Here is a 17,509-nt window from a genome sequence, read left to right on the forward strand (position 1 = left end):
TAATACTGAAAGAAAAACAAAACAACTAAATCTCCCTTTCTCTTCTCTGGTGTTGCATGAGAAAACGACAGCTCACCTGTCCCAACGTTGCCAGATCGAAAACGTGCTACCAATTATGAAATTCAATCCAAATTCATTGACAAAGTCGTTCCTGTGATTTTAATTTCATATTTAATTATCTACATAAGGTTTTAAACTTACATTTTAAAATGTAAACATCAATGAGTGTTCTAGGTGCGTCAAAGATGAGGTGAAGGAGTATTACCGGTACGCGGGTCCACGCTGAACATGCCGTGCTCGTTCCCGCTGACGATGCTGTAGGAAATCTCTCCGTTGGCGTCGGCGTCCCGGCTGGCCGCCTGCACCCTGACCACTTGGGTTCCCACGGCCACGTCCTCGGACATGGTGGCCGTGTATTCGCGGTGCTCGAACACTGGTGGGTTGTCGTTGATGTCCAGGACTGAGACCAGCACCTGACAGAGTGAGGACAGGCGAGGCGAGCCCTGGTCGCTGGCGCGGGCCCTCAGCTCGTACACCGACTGCACCTCGCGGTCCAGAGGCCGCTCCAGGCTTATGACTCCGGTGTGCTCGTCAATTGAGAAGAAGCCGTCTGCGGAGATGACCAGCGAGTAGACGATGTTGCCGTTGAGACCTGGAGTGACATCAAAAGACGACGCGTCGGTTTTATTAGCGATGTGAACGTTTACAATTGCGTTTGGACGACGGCTCCCGTGTGTGTGTCTGACCCACCTTGTTTATTTCTTCCTACATCTCAGCCATTACGCTGGCGAGTAAAATGTTACTATCCACAATGAGAACGATGGCCGCATAAACTGAAATACCCCTTTAAGTAGAAGGCATAAACAAGCATATTGTTTCCTTATTTTGATGTATTGATTCATGAATGATTAAAACCTTCACCTTCCTTCCTCATTCCAAAACATCCATCTTTCACGCAGGCCCTGATAAACAGGAGCTGTAAACGTGTAATCCACGCCATCCCCATAACTCATGTCCTCCCACAAGCAAGACGGTCCCAGAAACAAGACAGAGACGGATCACAATAATAATCATAATGCTTTTCCGCAGGTGGCCCCCATTTGGAATATGCTATTATATTCCCATTTATCAGGTAAGTGCCCCCATCCTCCATGGATCTCATTATCATCCTCCAGAGACTAAGCAAGGGGAACTCTGCTTATATGGTTTCTCATCACTTTCATCTGGTCTCATCATCCTTGAGACAATTGTTAACGATGGCTAATTCAGTTCTATTGAAATGTGATTGTTTATATTACTCCTTGCACATATGTTTATGAGTGTATGCTCTTTTCAATCCGGTGGCTAGGTCTGAAATAAGCTGGGACATTCAGTCAGTTGATCAGTTAGTATATTTGGAGAAAATCCATAGTTGACATTGTATGTCACATCATAGCACCTTGAACCAGGCAGCTCTGCTCTGGCACATGGCACCACTACTTCCTCCTCTTCTCAAGATGGGTATGTGTGGGCGGAGCCAGTTCAGCTCACACAGACACAGCAGATTCTGAATGTAGCTCCTATGATCCAACATTCAAATGGATGTAAATCGAGGAAAAGCTGGATTTGGGGCAATAAACTTTGAATACAAGGTTTTTGGACCAACGAGACTCATGAGAAAATGTTGAAAAGCTGGAGAATGTGACCCCTCTAAATCTCCAAAACGGATTTGGACAGAATCTGTGTTCAGTACGACTCATTTTCACAGGATTTTGCCACACTTCCATGAACACTTTCTGCATGGTATTTGCATGTTTCCCATGTGCTTGTGGAGGTTTTCTCGACTGCGTTCTTCCAGCAAGTCGAATACATTCTTATTAGTTTACTTTATGATGTAAAATAGTTGTTAAGAGTAAGAGAGGGATCAGTGTTCGTCCTGTGATGGACAGGAGATCTCTCCAAGGTGTACCTCACATTTTACTCAAGCGCTCGATGACTTCAGTTTGACTAAAGGTGGTATATATAGAAGATCTTGACCTTTCACTTTGGCAAACAAAAATCTCCTCAATTCCTGTTTGAGAATGAAATTTTATTAAACCCTCAAAGCCATTCTCTAGAGATTAACTGCTTAATAAAAATGAAATGAACGCACGGACGGACGGCCAAAAACAGAATGTCTGCGGCCCGTAGCCGTTAAAATGTGGAGGCATAAAAAGCGATAAAAAAATGTCTCAGTGATGGAGGAAAGTGAATGTGGGGAATAAGAGGAGTAAGGCCACGAGGAGGGCAGAGAGAGCCACTCAGATCCAGGTAGAGCGATAAAGGACAAAGCAAAATCAGAGGAGGAATTTGGAGGTTTATCATAGATCAAGGGGACCAGTCTGGGTCTGTTCCTCTGTCTGGTTCATAATCACTCCACTCTGATAAGTGCTGCCTCTCAGAGATTGCCGTGGCGGCTGGGACCAGGGAGCTGCAATGTGGGTAAGTATCAAACATCTTAGAAGGATCACAGAGAACCGGCAGAGCTGAGAATGAGTCCACTCAGACATCAGCATGGGCAAATGTGGAGGATAAAGTCATTCCGTTTCTCTTCGGAGGCGGGTTATACATTATTCTGTGCATTTTCATGATGGGTTGCAAATGCAGTACGGCTGACTGAAGCCTGAGTGAACTGGGTCAAATCTACGCCGAGACGCTGCAGGTCTGTACGGGACTTAAATCAAAAAATACTAGACGGACATAAAAAAAAAAAAAAAGGGAAAAAAAGCTCCTGCAGTGTGCAACACACGTGTGTGAGTGTGTACTGATCAAATCCTCTTTCTGCTCTCACTCAGTGTAACTCTAAATAATTACTGCCCCTGGCTGAACTGCAGGGTGCACCTTTTTTTTTCTCTCCTCCCTCCCTTCAACTACCCTCATGCCCGATATTCAAAACTGAAGCAAACGTTGTGCCAGTAAAGCCGCCGGGAAGAAATGTCTTAATGCCAGCTCTTTCCTTATGCTATTTAGCGTGTTTTTTACACCCCCCATCTCAGAGGGTTTCCAGTTCGAGCATCGTTTTCATTCTGTCAAGCTGTCAGCCCCCCCCCCCCCCCCCCCCACCCCACAAAAAAGAAGGGAGGAAAAAAACAAGATGTGGGAAATGGGAGGAGACGGTGTCGATTCTGTGCCAGCTTACAGGCTGAAATGGTTCTTCAAGCCTGTGTGAGAAGTCCACTGAAGAAAAAAAAACAAAACAAAAAAAAACTCTCAAGTGTTTTAAGTGACTGTTAAAAGTGTGTGGTTTAAGCTTACGGCCTTCTTCACGTGTGCGCCTCTAGGAGATTGGCAACGTCTGCTGAAAGGAGCAGACGCTGGAGATAAATATGTGGCCTTGCGGCTTTGCACCAGGCAAACAGAAAATTGCAATCATCCCTTTGGAGAATTCGGCTTGAAGAGAGAAGAATTTCATTAGAGTGTAATGGAGCTTTTAATTTGAGGGGTTGATCATTCATGAAATTTCACATTTGTTATCCTTCCCTCTTGCCATTTAGTGGAAAGCAGCTCCACAATGGAACGATGATAACCTGAGCGGGGCGAGTCAGCACAGAAGCCAAAATGCATCTGCATCTTGATGCCCTTATTCCTCAAGCATGTGCTCAACTCACTGTCCCTGAACATGGACTCGCTTTCCAGTGCACTTTAAACAAATTGTGCCACAGAGTAGTCTTTATTCAATTCCTCAATCGGTGGCCTGCGATGGCACCAGAGTGTGAGAACCGTTGCTGGAACAATAATCTACAAAGAGGCTGAACAACTCTGTGACGCCATGTGAAACAGAATGCGGCAGCATTGGAAGGAAGGAAGCCTTCCAATAAACAGACGGGTTTGATCAGCAGGCGGTAAAAGAGATGGGGGGCTTTGCTTAGATTGTGAATCCGAGGAAGTGATTGTGAAGTCTCAGCATCGCACTTCCTGCAATGCCACATCCACTCAGATAAAAATCTAATTTTATAACTCGCCATGAGCGTTGATTCAGAATAGTCCGTCTTGTGGCTCTTCTCTACATTCAGACCTTGAAATCACTGATTTTATTGTCATGCTGGGCTGCATGGTTGAGTATTAAGGCATTTGTGACAATGGCCACATCACAGCCACAATGAGGAAACCTGTGAAAGTGTTCGTATGTTCTCCCCACGTCTCTGCTTCAGCTTCGTTGCAATGATAGCTCTACGGTGTCCTTGACTGTGAATATGTATGGTTTTCTCTCGATGTAGTAACACATACAGGTTTTTAATGCTGTCTTCTGCCCTGTGTTAGCATGTATAGCCTCCAGGTTCCATATGTGACCCTTTACCTCTGCTTGACCGGCCTGCAGGGCGACACGGGGAAATCCTGGATTAAATGAAAACTATTGTTATTATTAAGTTTATTACATCTAAAATGGCCAAATTTATGGTCAAAGTTATTGACCATTATTACATGCTTGGTTGTGTCGAGCACCTGGACTAGCAGAGCTTGCAGTTTCTACCTCACAAAGTTAGTATTTCACTGAAGAAAAAGGCATGTTAAATGAAAAAAATATGTATTTTTATTTACTTATTTTCTGAACCTTGAATTTTATAATTTCTTTTTAATAAATCTTCAAATAAAAAGGTGCTTTTTTATTGAGAGATAATTGCTATTGAGCAAAACACATTGTCAACTTGTTTCTTGGCCTGAAATAGTAATGCAAATTCTTTTATGAAGCCCTTAAACGCAGTTGCCCAGCCCTGATCTAGTGTGACTAGAAAGTGGAAAAAAGATGGATCAGTTAACAACCGAGCTGCAGTCAACTGCGCAATATATACTGACTCTATGTGAGCTTGTCTTGTCATTTATTAGGGCCTCAAGAGACTAAATCTAACCTGGAAAACAGTTTTTTTAAACAATCTTCAACATCCGTTAACTTTTTTTTTTTTTTTTTTTTTCAAAATCAAGAGAAAAGGAGACGATCGGAACGTATGTTTATATTAGGAAACTCTTCATGTAAATAAAAAAAACATGTCTTTACAAGCTGCCTGTCATGTAACACCAACAGAAAGAATGCATGTTTGAAGAATCATATAAATACGACATATATGCTAAATGACATTAATTTTAACAACCTTTAGAAACACATACATTGAACTGCATGGTGTCAAAAGTTTAATAACCAGATCACTGAAATGCTTTCTCAAACTACCACTGCCTGGTCATGCTTCAGACTTCACCCCATGCTGACACTGTGCTGCAGAAATACTCATACTCAGCATTTCAAGAGTTTGATGGGTGGTGTCTTTGCAAAAAATCCTTTCAAAACCTAAGTCATAAAAGCTGATGATCCATGTCTTTTCCACAGATCACTGAAGATGAAGACACCGACTTTTTGCCGGCGGTGTATTTTCTTTCGCATTAAAGACCATTTTTTCACTGGGTTCTTGTGTAAAAACAAGTCGGCTGTGAACGCTGAAAAACTTCGCAGGAGACAAAAGCTTTCGACCAATACGTGCGCGTCTTTGTAAATCCTCCCCCATGTCAATATAAGGGACGATAGGTGGCAAGAAATGAAAAATCTGCTCCTTCGAACACTTAATATTAAGGACCAACAGGTTGAAAGTGTCGTTCAGGAGGCAAATGAGCATTATAATACCAAAACTGTCACGCGGTTGGTGGTGATGGATCTGAACTACTCTATCCATTGAAATGAAAGAAAGCACAGCTGAAATACCCCTCACCGCTGCAATAGAACTCCTCATTTGAACAGATTCACTGAAAGCTCCATGAAAGTCAAAGGAAGACATTCGTTCACTGGTTTACAATCTAAATTTCCCCATTGTGCGACAAATAAAGGATGATCTAGTCCGTCTAATCTGAGAGAGATTTCCCAAACCGATGCAGGTTCATCCATCAGAGCAGATTGCACTCTACTTTCCTCACATTATATTCTAAGTGCCGGACAGGTTTAGCTCACTGATTGAGCTGAAGTGCATGTTGATGTAGAAACAATTGAAAATCAATTTCCTTACCGGTATCGACATCGTTTGCCTGCAGTTTTGCCACGAAGGTGCCAATCTCGGTGTTCTCGAAGACGGTGATGGCGTAGGGGTCAGACGAGAACTGCGGCGGGTTGTCGTTGACGTCCTCCACCGTGACGTGGACGTCGGATTCACAGTAGCGTCCGCCTCCATCCACTGCCCTCACTTTGAACAGGTGCTCCTCCTGCTCCTCGCGGTCCAACGGCTGCAGGGTCTTCAGCTCTCCTAAAAGTCAGACATGACAGTGAGATCATGTCATAAAGTATGCAGAATTCGCTCATGGATTTAAAACAACTCGTATGCGGTTAATGTAAAACATTGTGGTTGTGAGTAAGAGAACCGCCAGCGCTATAAAAACGCTGTAACTAGGCTGTCGACCATTTACTAACCAAGTAAGATGCATTCAAACAACTAATGGCTTTTAACTGAGAAGAGGGAGGGATGAATAAGTCATTGAAGCACCAGTGAATGGCAAATGGATGGACTGGAAGGGAAGGGAAAGGAAGGGAGGGGGGGAGAACACATCAGAGTTGGCAGTTAAAGCAGCCTGGAAGTGTTCTGGGATGTGAAGCAGCCAGCATTAGAACAACCTCTCTGGAAAACTCTGGGACCTCTTGGCAATTCTCATCAGCAGTAATCCTACTTGTCTGCACTGAGAAAAAAAAAGAGAGAATAATATTCCCTCTACATAACAGTTGCACTGCTGTTCAGTGCCGAGGGTTGCCAAAAGACGGCAGGATGGCATTGTAGCTTCATTGTCTGTCTCAGTGTCGGCTTCGGCATATTAAGTCTGGATACTTTGGGTTTCTACGCAACAGCAGACGAGCCGAATGGCTCCCATCTACTGGTCATCATTGCCTGGCTCGGTTTGTTTTGCCCTTTCATGCCATTATTTTGTGTTTGTTTCAGGTTGGCTTTGAGTTGCTGACATTGTGTTTTATCGTCTTACTTCCCACCCAAAGTAGCCAGATGGAAGGTCTGATTTAGAGGATATCGCAGCGGAAATTATTTGCGGGGAAGAAAAAAATAGCTCTATAAATTCTAACTAAGTGTGCAACTCTGTACATTAGAGCCACAGTGAGTCTTTCGTTTTTCGTTTGCCCTGCAGGCTGTTCCTGGCTCTGTTAAAAAAAAAAAAAGACGAAATAAATAAAAGAATAAGTAAATAACTGGGCACAAGAAGACTATCTTGTTTCCTCCATGGTTGACAATGATTTGCGCACACAAAAAGCAATAACGATTTGCAGAGGGATCAAAACGCTCATGTAGAATGTAAAACTGCTGTCATGCTGAGCAGCCTCTTTGATTCTGTGGCTCCAAGCGGAGGACCAATGGTCTTTTCATGCCAGACTTCAATGCCAGTGCCCTACATACCACTCCCTAATAATCAGAATAACCTCCATCTCAGCGTGAGTGAAAATCTGCTCACTGTCTGCGGACACGCTTGGCTTTTACAGCAATAAAGGACGGAATATGAGCAATATTCAATACAAGAGATTGAGACTACAACTGGCCAGAAAACAAGACACTGTTCTCTATGCAAAGTGATATTTGTGTGGATGGCTATTATCGCACACCTACATACCTGTGTCTGAGTCAATAATGAACAGTTCGGATCCAACTCCCTGGAGCTCATAGGAGATTTGGGCGTTTGAGCGGATGTCAGCATCGGAGGCGGAAACCTGCAGGATGAGCCTCCCAGCAGGAGAGTCCTCGGGGACACTTTCACTGTACACAGACTGGAGGACAGACGTAGGGAAAAGGGAGGAGAAGAAGACATTAAAGTGAATACGAACAGCAAAAGAGAAGTGGGACCGACATATCTCCAGAAAGAGGCAGTCTTACCTTTTCGCACACTGGACTGTTGTCGTTGGCGTCGAGCACTTTGACCTCCACCACGGCTTTGGCTGTGAAGATGCCGTCACTGGCTGTGATGTTCAGGAGGTAATTGTCCTTCTCCTCTCGGTCCAAGGACTTCCTGACTGAGACCTTCCATTCATTTTGAATGTGCTCGATGGCGAATTGGCCGAGTGGGTCACCGCCTGTTTAGGGGTTGAACATTAAAACCATACATTTTAGCTTTACTGTTCCCCTCACAAGCCAGACTAAACATGAACTTAAATTCAATTTAAAGCTCATCAATTATTAATTACTAAAATTCAACACTTTTGATGTTCCAAAAAGGCAATGTTAGATTTGTAAACCAATTATTATTGGTCCACAAGACAAAACAGACCGTGTGAATGAACTAATGATACTGCCGGATTCTGATCCCACTTGATGTTTCTAGACTTGGCATAGATATTCACATTTGCTAATTAGCACCAGAGGAAATATTTTTCTCCAATCTATTTCAAAGCATTGAGATAATTATACATTTCTGTAGTATAATGACCTAAATATTTGCCTAGAGCTTGTGCAAATTCGGCGAGAACTCAGACTCCTAAAAGATAACAGGGCTGTGTAATGTTTCAAAGATGAGATATTATCATCATATTAAGTGGCATAAATGGATAATCTCCCCTAACAACTGTTTATAAAACACTGTTACACAAAGGAGTACGAGAGCAAACTCCAGGCATTCAGTTTATCGGCTACGCAAAAAAATGATAAACGCCCACCTGTTATGAAGTAGTTCACTTGTTTGTTGATGTCCTCCGAGTCGTCGTCGGTGGTGCTGAGGATGGCGATCACCCCGCTGGGCGGAGGGTCGTCTTCACTGACCGTGCCTTTGTAGATCTCCGCCGTGAAGCGCGGCGGGTTGTCGTTCACGTCGGCCACCGTTACCTCCACCCTGGTGGCAGTGGCGTGCTGGACCTTGTCGCCTTGGTCCGTGGCGAGAACTTTGATTGAGAATGTGTCCGTCTTCTCACGGTCCAGCTCTTTTAAGGTGGTCACCCAACCGGTTTCACTGTTAACTGCGAACAGCTCGGGGATCTCCGGCGATTCCTGCTTGGGGTCCAGGCTGTAAACGACATGGCCGTTGGTTCCAAAGTCGTGGTCGTTGGCTTTGACTTGAATAACTTGAGTCCCACTGGGAAGGTTTTCCACAATGACGGCTTCGTAAGGATCTGACTCAAAGACGGGCTTGTTATCGTTAACATCTTTCACCTGGATGTTTATATTGACAGATGCGGCGACCTCGTAATTTTCTTGTTTGGATTGGGCCAACAAGGTGAGTTGGTACCATTTGGTCACCTCATGGTTGAGGCTCTTCTGGAGTTTCAACGTGCCACTTTCTTTATCTACAACAAACACTTCATCTTCGTTGCTTTCTGGAGTGTTGCCCCTCACAATGCTGTAACCAACGGGCTGTTCACTCTCGGCCTGAATGACGTCGATCTCTGTGCCGATGGGAAGGTCTTCAGCAATCGTGTACCGATAATGGGGCTCTGCAAATTTGGGAATGGGGATCTCTGGGGCAACAATTCGTATGTAAACCTGTACAACTGACTGTTTGGGGGGATTGCCAGTGTCTTTTGCCCTTACGAAGAATGCGTAGAGCTCATTTTCCAGTCCAATGAGGCTTTCTTTGGTCACAATGACTCCAGATGTTGGGTGGATTTCAAAGTTCTCCTCAACATTTTCAACATCTGCTTCAAGTGAATACTCAATGTCAGCGTTGCTGCCTTCATCCATATCTGAAGCTCCAACTTTAACCACAGATGTTCCTCTGGGGACATCCGACGCAATGGAGGCTTTGTATTCGACTGCTTTGAACTGTGGGGCATTGTCGTTGGCATCGGTGACAATGACGTTGACGATACAAAAGCCAACTTTTCCACCACCATCTTTAGCTACGAGAGAAATGGGAATCACTCTCTCAGCTGGATTCTCACGATCAAGACTTTCCAGGGTGAAAATCTCACCATTTTCATTGACGGAGAACTTGTCTTTTGCAAAGTCATTGATGATTTGGTATGTAATTTGGCCGTAGATGCCTTCATCGTCATCTGCAGCCTTTGCTTCTCCTACCAAAGTACCGGCAGGTGAGTTTTCCACCAGCTCTAATAAATAGTCCTCCTGAGGAAAGGTAGGGTTGTGGAAATTGGCGCCAATAACTGTTACACTGACGAGGGCTGAGCTTCTGAACACGCCGTCTGTGACTGAAATGTTGAGATTGTAAAGAGGCTGCATATGTGGCTGGCGGTGGTTGGAGATGACAACTGCACCGGTTTGCCTGTTGATGGCGAAGTTCTGATCTTCATTTCCAGAGATAATTGAGAACTCCAACTTGTTCACGTCTGAACTGTCGGCGTCAGACGCCTGGATTTGGGTGATGAAGTGCTCGCGTGGAGCCAGCTCGCTGATGGTGCTTTTGTAAGTGTGCTCTGTGAAGAGCGGAGCGTTGTCGTTCAGATCAGTAACGTCGACTGTGACTGTGATGTCACTGGAGAGCGCTGGCACACCTCCATCCACGACACGGACTCGCAGCTTGTGTTGCTGGATCTCTTCGTGGTCAAGCAGCTGAGCTGTAGAAATGATTCCCGTGTCCCGATCGATGCTGAAATAGTCTGAACTCTTCCCTCTTTCCTCAACCAACTGAAAGAAGACCTCTTGGTTATTACCGGTATCGGCATCTTTGGCAGCGACTTGCAAAACAGATTCACCGATAACGGAAGCTTCCGAAATATTGGCGCGGTAGGCCTTTGACAGGAACACGGGAGCATTGTCATTCACATCTTCCAATATGATATCAACAAACACCTCAGAGTGTGCGCCGGTGAGAGAGTCTGTGGCTCTTACATTTAATTTATAGGCGGGGTGTGTCTCAAAGTCCAGAGGTTGAATCACATGAATCACACCTGTGTTGAAATCAATCGAGAACTGCTTGAAAGGATCCCCCTCGGAAATGGTGTACACAATGCGAGGGCCTTCAGAGTCATTGGCCTGCACATGAAGCACGGGGGAGTGTAATTGGATGTTTTCAGGGATTTCAATGCTGTAAAAAGGTTTCTCAAACACAGGCATGGCTTTGTTCACCACTCTCACTGGCACTTCGACTTCAGCTGAGAGCGCTGGCTCTCCATTATCCCTTGCCATAACAACAATGACAAAGTCAGAGTTAAGCGAATCCATCTCAAACTTCCTTCTCAATGAGATTTCCCCAGCCGAGCTTATTTGGAAGTGCTCCTGATGCTCCTTCAGGTGATAATGAATGTCTGCATTTGCTCCGATGTCTTTGTCCACTGCTGTGACTTGCCGGATCACCTGCCCTTCCTCTGCATCCATTTGAACAAGAGCATGATAAGGCAGGTTCACAAACATCGGCTTATTGTCATTCATGTCCTCCACCTGAACGGTTACTACAACATGAGCTCCGTCATCAGATTTGTCCTCTCTGGTGACCTCCACAACAATGTCGTATTTGTCCCGTGCTTCACGATCGAATGGAATTCCAGTGGTCGAGACGACTCCAGATGTGCGGCTGATTTCAAATCTGCTGTCAGGGTTCAAGATCTTATAGAACAGAGGTTCGTTCACCTGGTTCCCGACAACGGCAATAACTGCCAGCGTTTTCTTCTCGGAGGAGTTTTCTTGAATGTAGGCTTTGTAGGATTCCTGAGTGAACTTAAGCTTGCTCTCTTTGTTTTCCTTCACGTTGATCTTCACTGTAGCTACACTGGCAAATCTGCCGTCCGAAACCCTCGCCTTTAATTCATACCTGCTCCTGAGCTGGGTGATATTCTGAATCGAGATCATGCCTGTGATTGGATCCATTTTAAATTTATCACCGATATTTCCCTCGGCGATGGAGAAAAGCAGTTTGGCGTTGGGGCCGGAGTCCGCGTCAGTGGCATTGACTTGAATGACCTCTACGCCTTTGTATGTGGGAACAATGATAGTTTTCTCATAAAGTTCTTGGCTGAAAGCAGGTGAGCAGTCATTGACATCAATTACTTCTATGGTCACGTTGGCCGCCGTCTCTGCAAACAGTCGTGGCATTCCAAGATCGTGGACCTGCACCGTGAAGTGGAAAACTCTTCTTTGTTCATAATCCAACGCCGTTGTGACTCTGATGGCTCCCGTGGTCGAGTCAATAGCAAAATAGTTATGTGCAAAGGGTTCAACAATTTCATAAATGAGCATGGCGTTCTGGTCACAATCGGCATCAGATGCATGAATGACAAAAGGAGTGTTGGCGTGGGTCAGAACGATGGTGTTGATAGGGGCTGACTCACTGATAACGCCTTTGAATTCCCTCTGGATGAAGACGGGAGCGTTGTCATTTTCGTCCTTGAGGTGAATCAAAAGCGTTGTGTTACTGGCAAGTCCAGCCATGTTAGTTCCCTGTATGATCAGCTTGTATTGAGAGGTGCTCTCGTAATCTAAAGCTTGCTGCGTCACGACCACTCCTGAGTTTGGGTTTATGTCAAATACGTTGTTGATGTTGCCACTTTTAATCTGGTAGGAAACGGAGGACTGGCTAACAGCGGTGACCAAGCTGACGAAGCTTCCTGTGAGCACCGATTCGCTGACTTCTGCAGAAAACTCCTTTTCAGTGAATCTGGGAGCTGCGTTGTCAGAAACCGTTACTGCAATGTGTACTGTGGTTGTAGCTGACAGGGGAGGTATTCCTTTATCTGAAGCCTTTACGATGAGTTCAAACATGGCCTTGCTGCTGCGATCGAGCTCTTTGGCGACTGTTATGATTCCAAGGACGGGGTTAATACCAAATGAGTTTGCCACGTTTCCTGTAAGAGAGAAAACAAAAAAAAGTTTAATATTATTTGATCGTTGCTAGACCAAGTAAATTGTCTGAAGGGTGTTCAAACTGCAAGTTTCCCCATATATTCTAAATCCAAGGTTGTCCAAAAACAAAGCAGGCTACAATTCAGTTGCATTAGATCATCTCTGCCATTCCAAATTTGGGTACGTCCAAACGAAAATGTAACTGCCGCATGTTTCTTTTCTTCTATTCAGACAACAGCTTATTGTGCGAGAAAAACAATCGTGGGAAAATCTGACGGCATGCTGCGCATCTGTAACATTTTTTTTTCAGATCCTTCAAAACAAAGTCTTCAATATTCTCCGACGCCTTCGTAAAGCATTTCATTCATGAAGATCCAGTGGGCAGCAGCGCCAATGACTCATACATTTTTCTATGAGCTTTATGTTACAAAGAAAAGCTTTCTGCTTCCATGATTAGTGGAAATAGTGCCGTAATCTGTGAGCCACACTAAGAAAGCAGTCATTTACCCGATTCAATGCTGTAGATGACCTCTGCATTGGAGCCCTTGTCCTTGTCGAGGGCCGTCACTTGAAGAACCGCAGAGCCGATAGCGGCAGATTCGAACACACGGCCGGAGTACGGTGTGCCTATAAACCAGGGCGCGTTGTCATTGGTGTCATCCACATCCACAATAACGCGCACAAGGTTCCTCTTCACTGGAATGTCCTGATCTCGAACCTGAAAATGAGGAAATATGAAGAAAGGAAGAAAAGAGAACAAAAAACTGAAGAAGCAGTGTGAGGGGCCCCTCGAGGGATAATTCATTCTTCAACAGTGGCGTAATTGAACAGAAAACTATTCACGTTTTAGAAAGCACATAAACAAACAGGCGTATCTTAATTCCCTGGGAATTTCTCTTTTGAAAGCAGCAAAAAAAAAAAATTAAGTTTCCTAATGAGTATTATTTAGGAGCTTCTCGTAATCTATGGAAGAATTGCTCGTTGGTTGGTGTTCACGTGTTCAGTACCATGACGGTGAGGACGTGACGATGCATCGTCTCATGGTCCAGTCTCTCCATGGTGTAGAGGATTCCAGTTCCAGGGTCCAGGCGAAACTTCCTCAGGCTGAAGGGATCTGTGCTGCTCAGGAGTGTGAAGGTCAGCTTGTTCTTCTCGTCCCTGTCCACTGCGTTGATCTGCAGGACCTCGGAGCCGGCTGGTTTATCCTCGGGGACGTTCACCGTGTACACTTGCTGAGAGAACTGCGGCCGGTGGTTGTTGGTGTCGATGACTCTGATCAGCACCTAAATGAGGAAGTGAAATATAGGACGTCACTGCTCAATGCCATCGGCAATAAGAAGCAGATTTGTTCACTTTTGCAGTAGGAGATAGATGTATTGAACTTGAAATAATTGCGGAACATTTATGCATAGTTTGGACTTTGAAGCTCTGCAGTTGACGTTATTTCATAAATTTGTGATGTTTGCAAAAAATTCAGTTCTAAAAATGGCTGCAACTTTTTATTCAAGACCCCCAACCAGCAAATAAACGGTCACAGTAAGTGTGAAATCACTGAGAAGGACAAAAGCCTCATCAATACAGAACTCAAGGATTGTGAACATAAATCCAATTGTTGGGTTTTAAACGCGATAATGACAAGATTACCACAATATGCAACACGCACGAACACACACAGACACAGACACACACACACACACACACGCAAAACTATTTCCTGAGCTCCACAACAAGCCGCGCTGCCTTAACCCAGTCTAGATCGATACATATGACTTAACTGAATGGCCCCACGACACGGCTAAACGTGAAAACATGAAATCAATGCTGTATAACCACAAAGCAATCGCAAAACTTAGAAGACAGAAGTTGTCAGTTGTCAAAGTCAGAGAGGTTCACTGATGTATTAAAGCAAGTTGACTACACATGTTGTAGTGTTGTTGTTTTCTGGTGTATTCACAAACAAAAGCCCAGATGAAATCCATGCAACCACTTTTTCCACACCAACACGCTTTTTGCTTTGGACAGCAAAAAATGTGAGGCTTTTTTTTTCTTTTTTTTTTTGTCATTCACATACAGAACAAACAGTTGAACATCCCCAAACTGTAAAATGCCATTGGGAGCTTGTTTTATCAACACCAGCCACTCGTCTACTGGACTTCCGACAGAGGATTATGGAGAGCTGCTGGAATGCCATCTCTGCTTCCCAGAGCAGCGAGGGGCTTCTACCGTTGCCAAACATGGGGAACAAAGGGATCAGTCCAGATTAGACACCTGCATACCAGACACCAGGGGGTGATGTCCCGTAAGGAAACTGTGGAAACCGAGCTTGCTGGGTGCTTGAGGGCTGAAGGGCTCTGGTCACAAAAGCTGTGACGAGGTGATGGCTCAGTAGCTGACCAGGTTTTTGTCACATCTCTGGTCAAAACAACGGCCCGCTGTTGTTTTTGCCGTAATGCTGTTTGTTGAGCATGATGAGCCTATATCAGAGACAAATATAGACTCAACCTGACAGGACTGATAACATTTACAATCTGCTGTGTGCTGCGATTTTGGCAAAGCTGCTGAGGCTCACAGATGTCATCTTGCTGGGGGGAGCATCGGGCCGCGTGATGTCTGTCCGCGCCGCGATCTGGCAGTTCGCCACGGGCGGTGTGTCACGAGTGACGCATGTCACGTGGCTAATCGTGGCTTAATGTAAAATAAAATAATGTCTAATGTGACAAACCTGGAAGAGTCTGTAACACCGCGGCCTCTGGTGCACGGCGCACCCTCGGCGACGTGACAATCTATCTCATTCCAAGCAGAATCGTCTCAAGTCATGCCAGACATCATACAGCAGCAGATCTGTGATGCCTCACAATTCACCTCTTTACACACCCAGATGCACGCGCATGCACCCATCCATCCACACACACACACACACACACACACACACACAGGCTGCCCAATGCATCTCAATCTGGCCAGCGTCAGATAACACATCTTGTGAATAGTGAGTAAGGTGGCGAGAGCTGATACCGCTGTCAAGAAGCAAAGAGGAATGCAGCCTGGTCACTAACATCTACATCCAGCCACAATGTAGCATCTCATTGGCTTTAAAAGGCGACACAAAGGCCTTTCCTATCGCCACCATATACCTCGCATATGCAAACTTGCCGTTCCGCCTTGCAAGCAGGCGCTCCACTTCAAAGGAGCTTTGCCCCAAACACCACAAAGCTGCACGATACAGGCCGACTGCAGCAGAAACGCTGGTGTGGATGAAAAAAATCTGTATTCTCTGGTATATAGTTTCCTCTGGGAATGCTGAGCAGAAACGAGACTTGGACTGAGACACAGACGTGACAGATGGAGATGCTAAAGGGAAAAAACCAAAAATATATTAAAAAAAAACATGCTGTGAGGGTGAGATGAGAGAGACTGAGGCAAATGACAGTAAAAAGAAGAAAAAGGGATGTGGTCAAATTTAGAAAACATGACTTGTTTCGGAAAATCAAAAGAAACACAAACCAAAGGTGTGACTGAGAACAGTACACTTGCAAAGAGACGAGATTTTGGGGGGGGGGGGGGGGGTGTACAATAGTCCGCTTTGATACTAAAGCAAAACCTGCAAGTTTGAGTGAATAAACCGAACCTGTGAAGGAGGCATAAAGACAGCCTTTGTGTTGCAGACTGAGATAACATGAGAAACAGGAGACCACAAGAACAGATTGTGAGCAGAACAGCTTGAGGTACTTCTGCACAGCCAAAGGAGGATGTCATATAGCTTGGGAGGGAGGGGGGGGGGGGGGGGGGGGGGGGGGTCTGTGAGCTGAGGCTGCCTTCTTGGCACGGCTCCGGGCTATGAGGTGCCCGGGCTGGAATGCGGCACCCCTCATCTACATCAGCTGATCCTTCAGAGAACTACAACGGTCAGATGGAAAGTAGGCGACAGAGTGGCTGACTTGTTTTCCACGGACCTCCCACAGAACTAAATCCTTCGCACTGACACTGGCCACTGCGGCCCCTGGTGGGTTGAATCAGAAGTCAGCTTTGACTCTGAGCTCAAAAATTTTTCATTTTAACTTCAACGTTAGAAGAAGAAAAAAAGGGGCATGTTTTGAACGGGTTCCTCCTGAATAATGAAAGACCTTTCATGTGGTTTCCAGAGCAGGGAATGAGGGGACTTTGGTTGTGCTCGTTGTCCCCCTGTGCCATGTGCAGGCGAGGAAGCCCCCCTGCCAGGTGGCAGGTTTTGGGCAAAAGAAGGGCACTGGCATCCAGCGCTTCCAACATGTTCCCAAAACAGGATTAGCACTGGCCACTCGCCACAGAGGTCCAGCACTCTTGTTTGCACTTAATTCTACCCAAAACAGAACAATCATCTTCCCGGGCAAGCCGGGCCCTGGTTCCGCCTTTTCAAAAAAAAAAAAAAAAAAAACTAAAAAGTGAGAGGAAGAATCTCAGAAAGAAAGACAAAAGGGGGATAAAGAGAAAGAGAGAACAAAAGAAGGAGGAGGAAAAAAAGCATTCCTGGGAGAGAGAAAATAGGCCAGCCCGTCTGGCAGCACGGCTTCCACATGACTTTGATTTGAGGAATAGATAAGCCCGACTCCGAGTTTTCACGAGGTGCACCAAGAGGGTGTGCGTGTCCGTGCATGTATGTGTGTGTGTGTGTGTGTGTGTGTGTGTGTGTGTGTGTGTATGTAAATTTGAATTTGCAGTAAAGATCTGTACGAATTGTCTCACAGAAAAAAAACAAAAAACAAAACGACACACTGTCTCCAAACATCAAAAAGGAATCATTCACAATAGGAAGGAGTGAGCAG

At 45.2% G+C, this 17,509-nt stretch overlaps 1 protein-coding gene across 2 annotated transcripts in view; it reads right to left on the reverse strand.

Annotated features, from left to right (window-relative positions):
• fat1a (FAT atypical cadherin 1a) overlaps positions 1-17,509 on the reverse strand; it is a 78,349-nt gene that overhangs the window by 17,405 nt on the left and 43,435 nt on the right. For both annotated transcript variants that reach the window (XM_080520409.1, XM_080520408.1), the window contains exons 8-14: positions 13,715-13,990; positions 13,215-13,425; positions 8,636-12,709; positions 7,860-8,056; positions 7,600-7,753; positions 6,006-6,239; positions 266-652 (exon numbers count right to left, since the gene is read on the reverse strand). In XM_080520409.1, coding sequence (XP_080376535.1) covers positions 266-652; positions 6,006-6,239; positions 7,600-7,753; positions 7,860-8,056; positions 8,636-12,709; positions 13,215-13,425; positions 13,715-13,990 — 5,533 coding nt within the window. The remainder of the gene's footprint in view (positions 1-265; positions 653-6,005; positions 6,240-7,599; positions 7,754-7,859; positions 8,057-8,635; positions 12,710-13,214; positions 13,426-13,714; positions 13,991-17,509) is intronic.

Source organism: Blennius ocellaris, assembly GCF_963422515.1.
Source record: "Blennius ocellaris genome assembly, chromosome: 3".
Classification (NCBI taxonomy): domain Eukaryota; kingdom Metazoa; phylum Chordata; class Actinopteri; order Blenniiformes; family Blenniidae; genus Blennius; species Blennius ocellaris.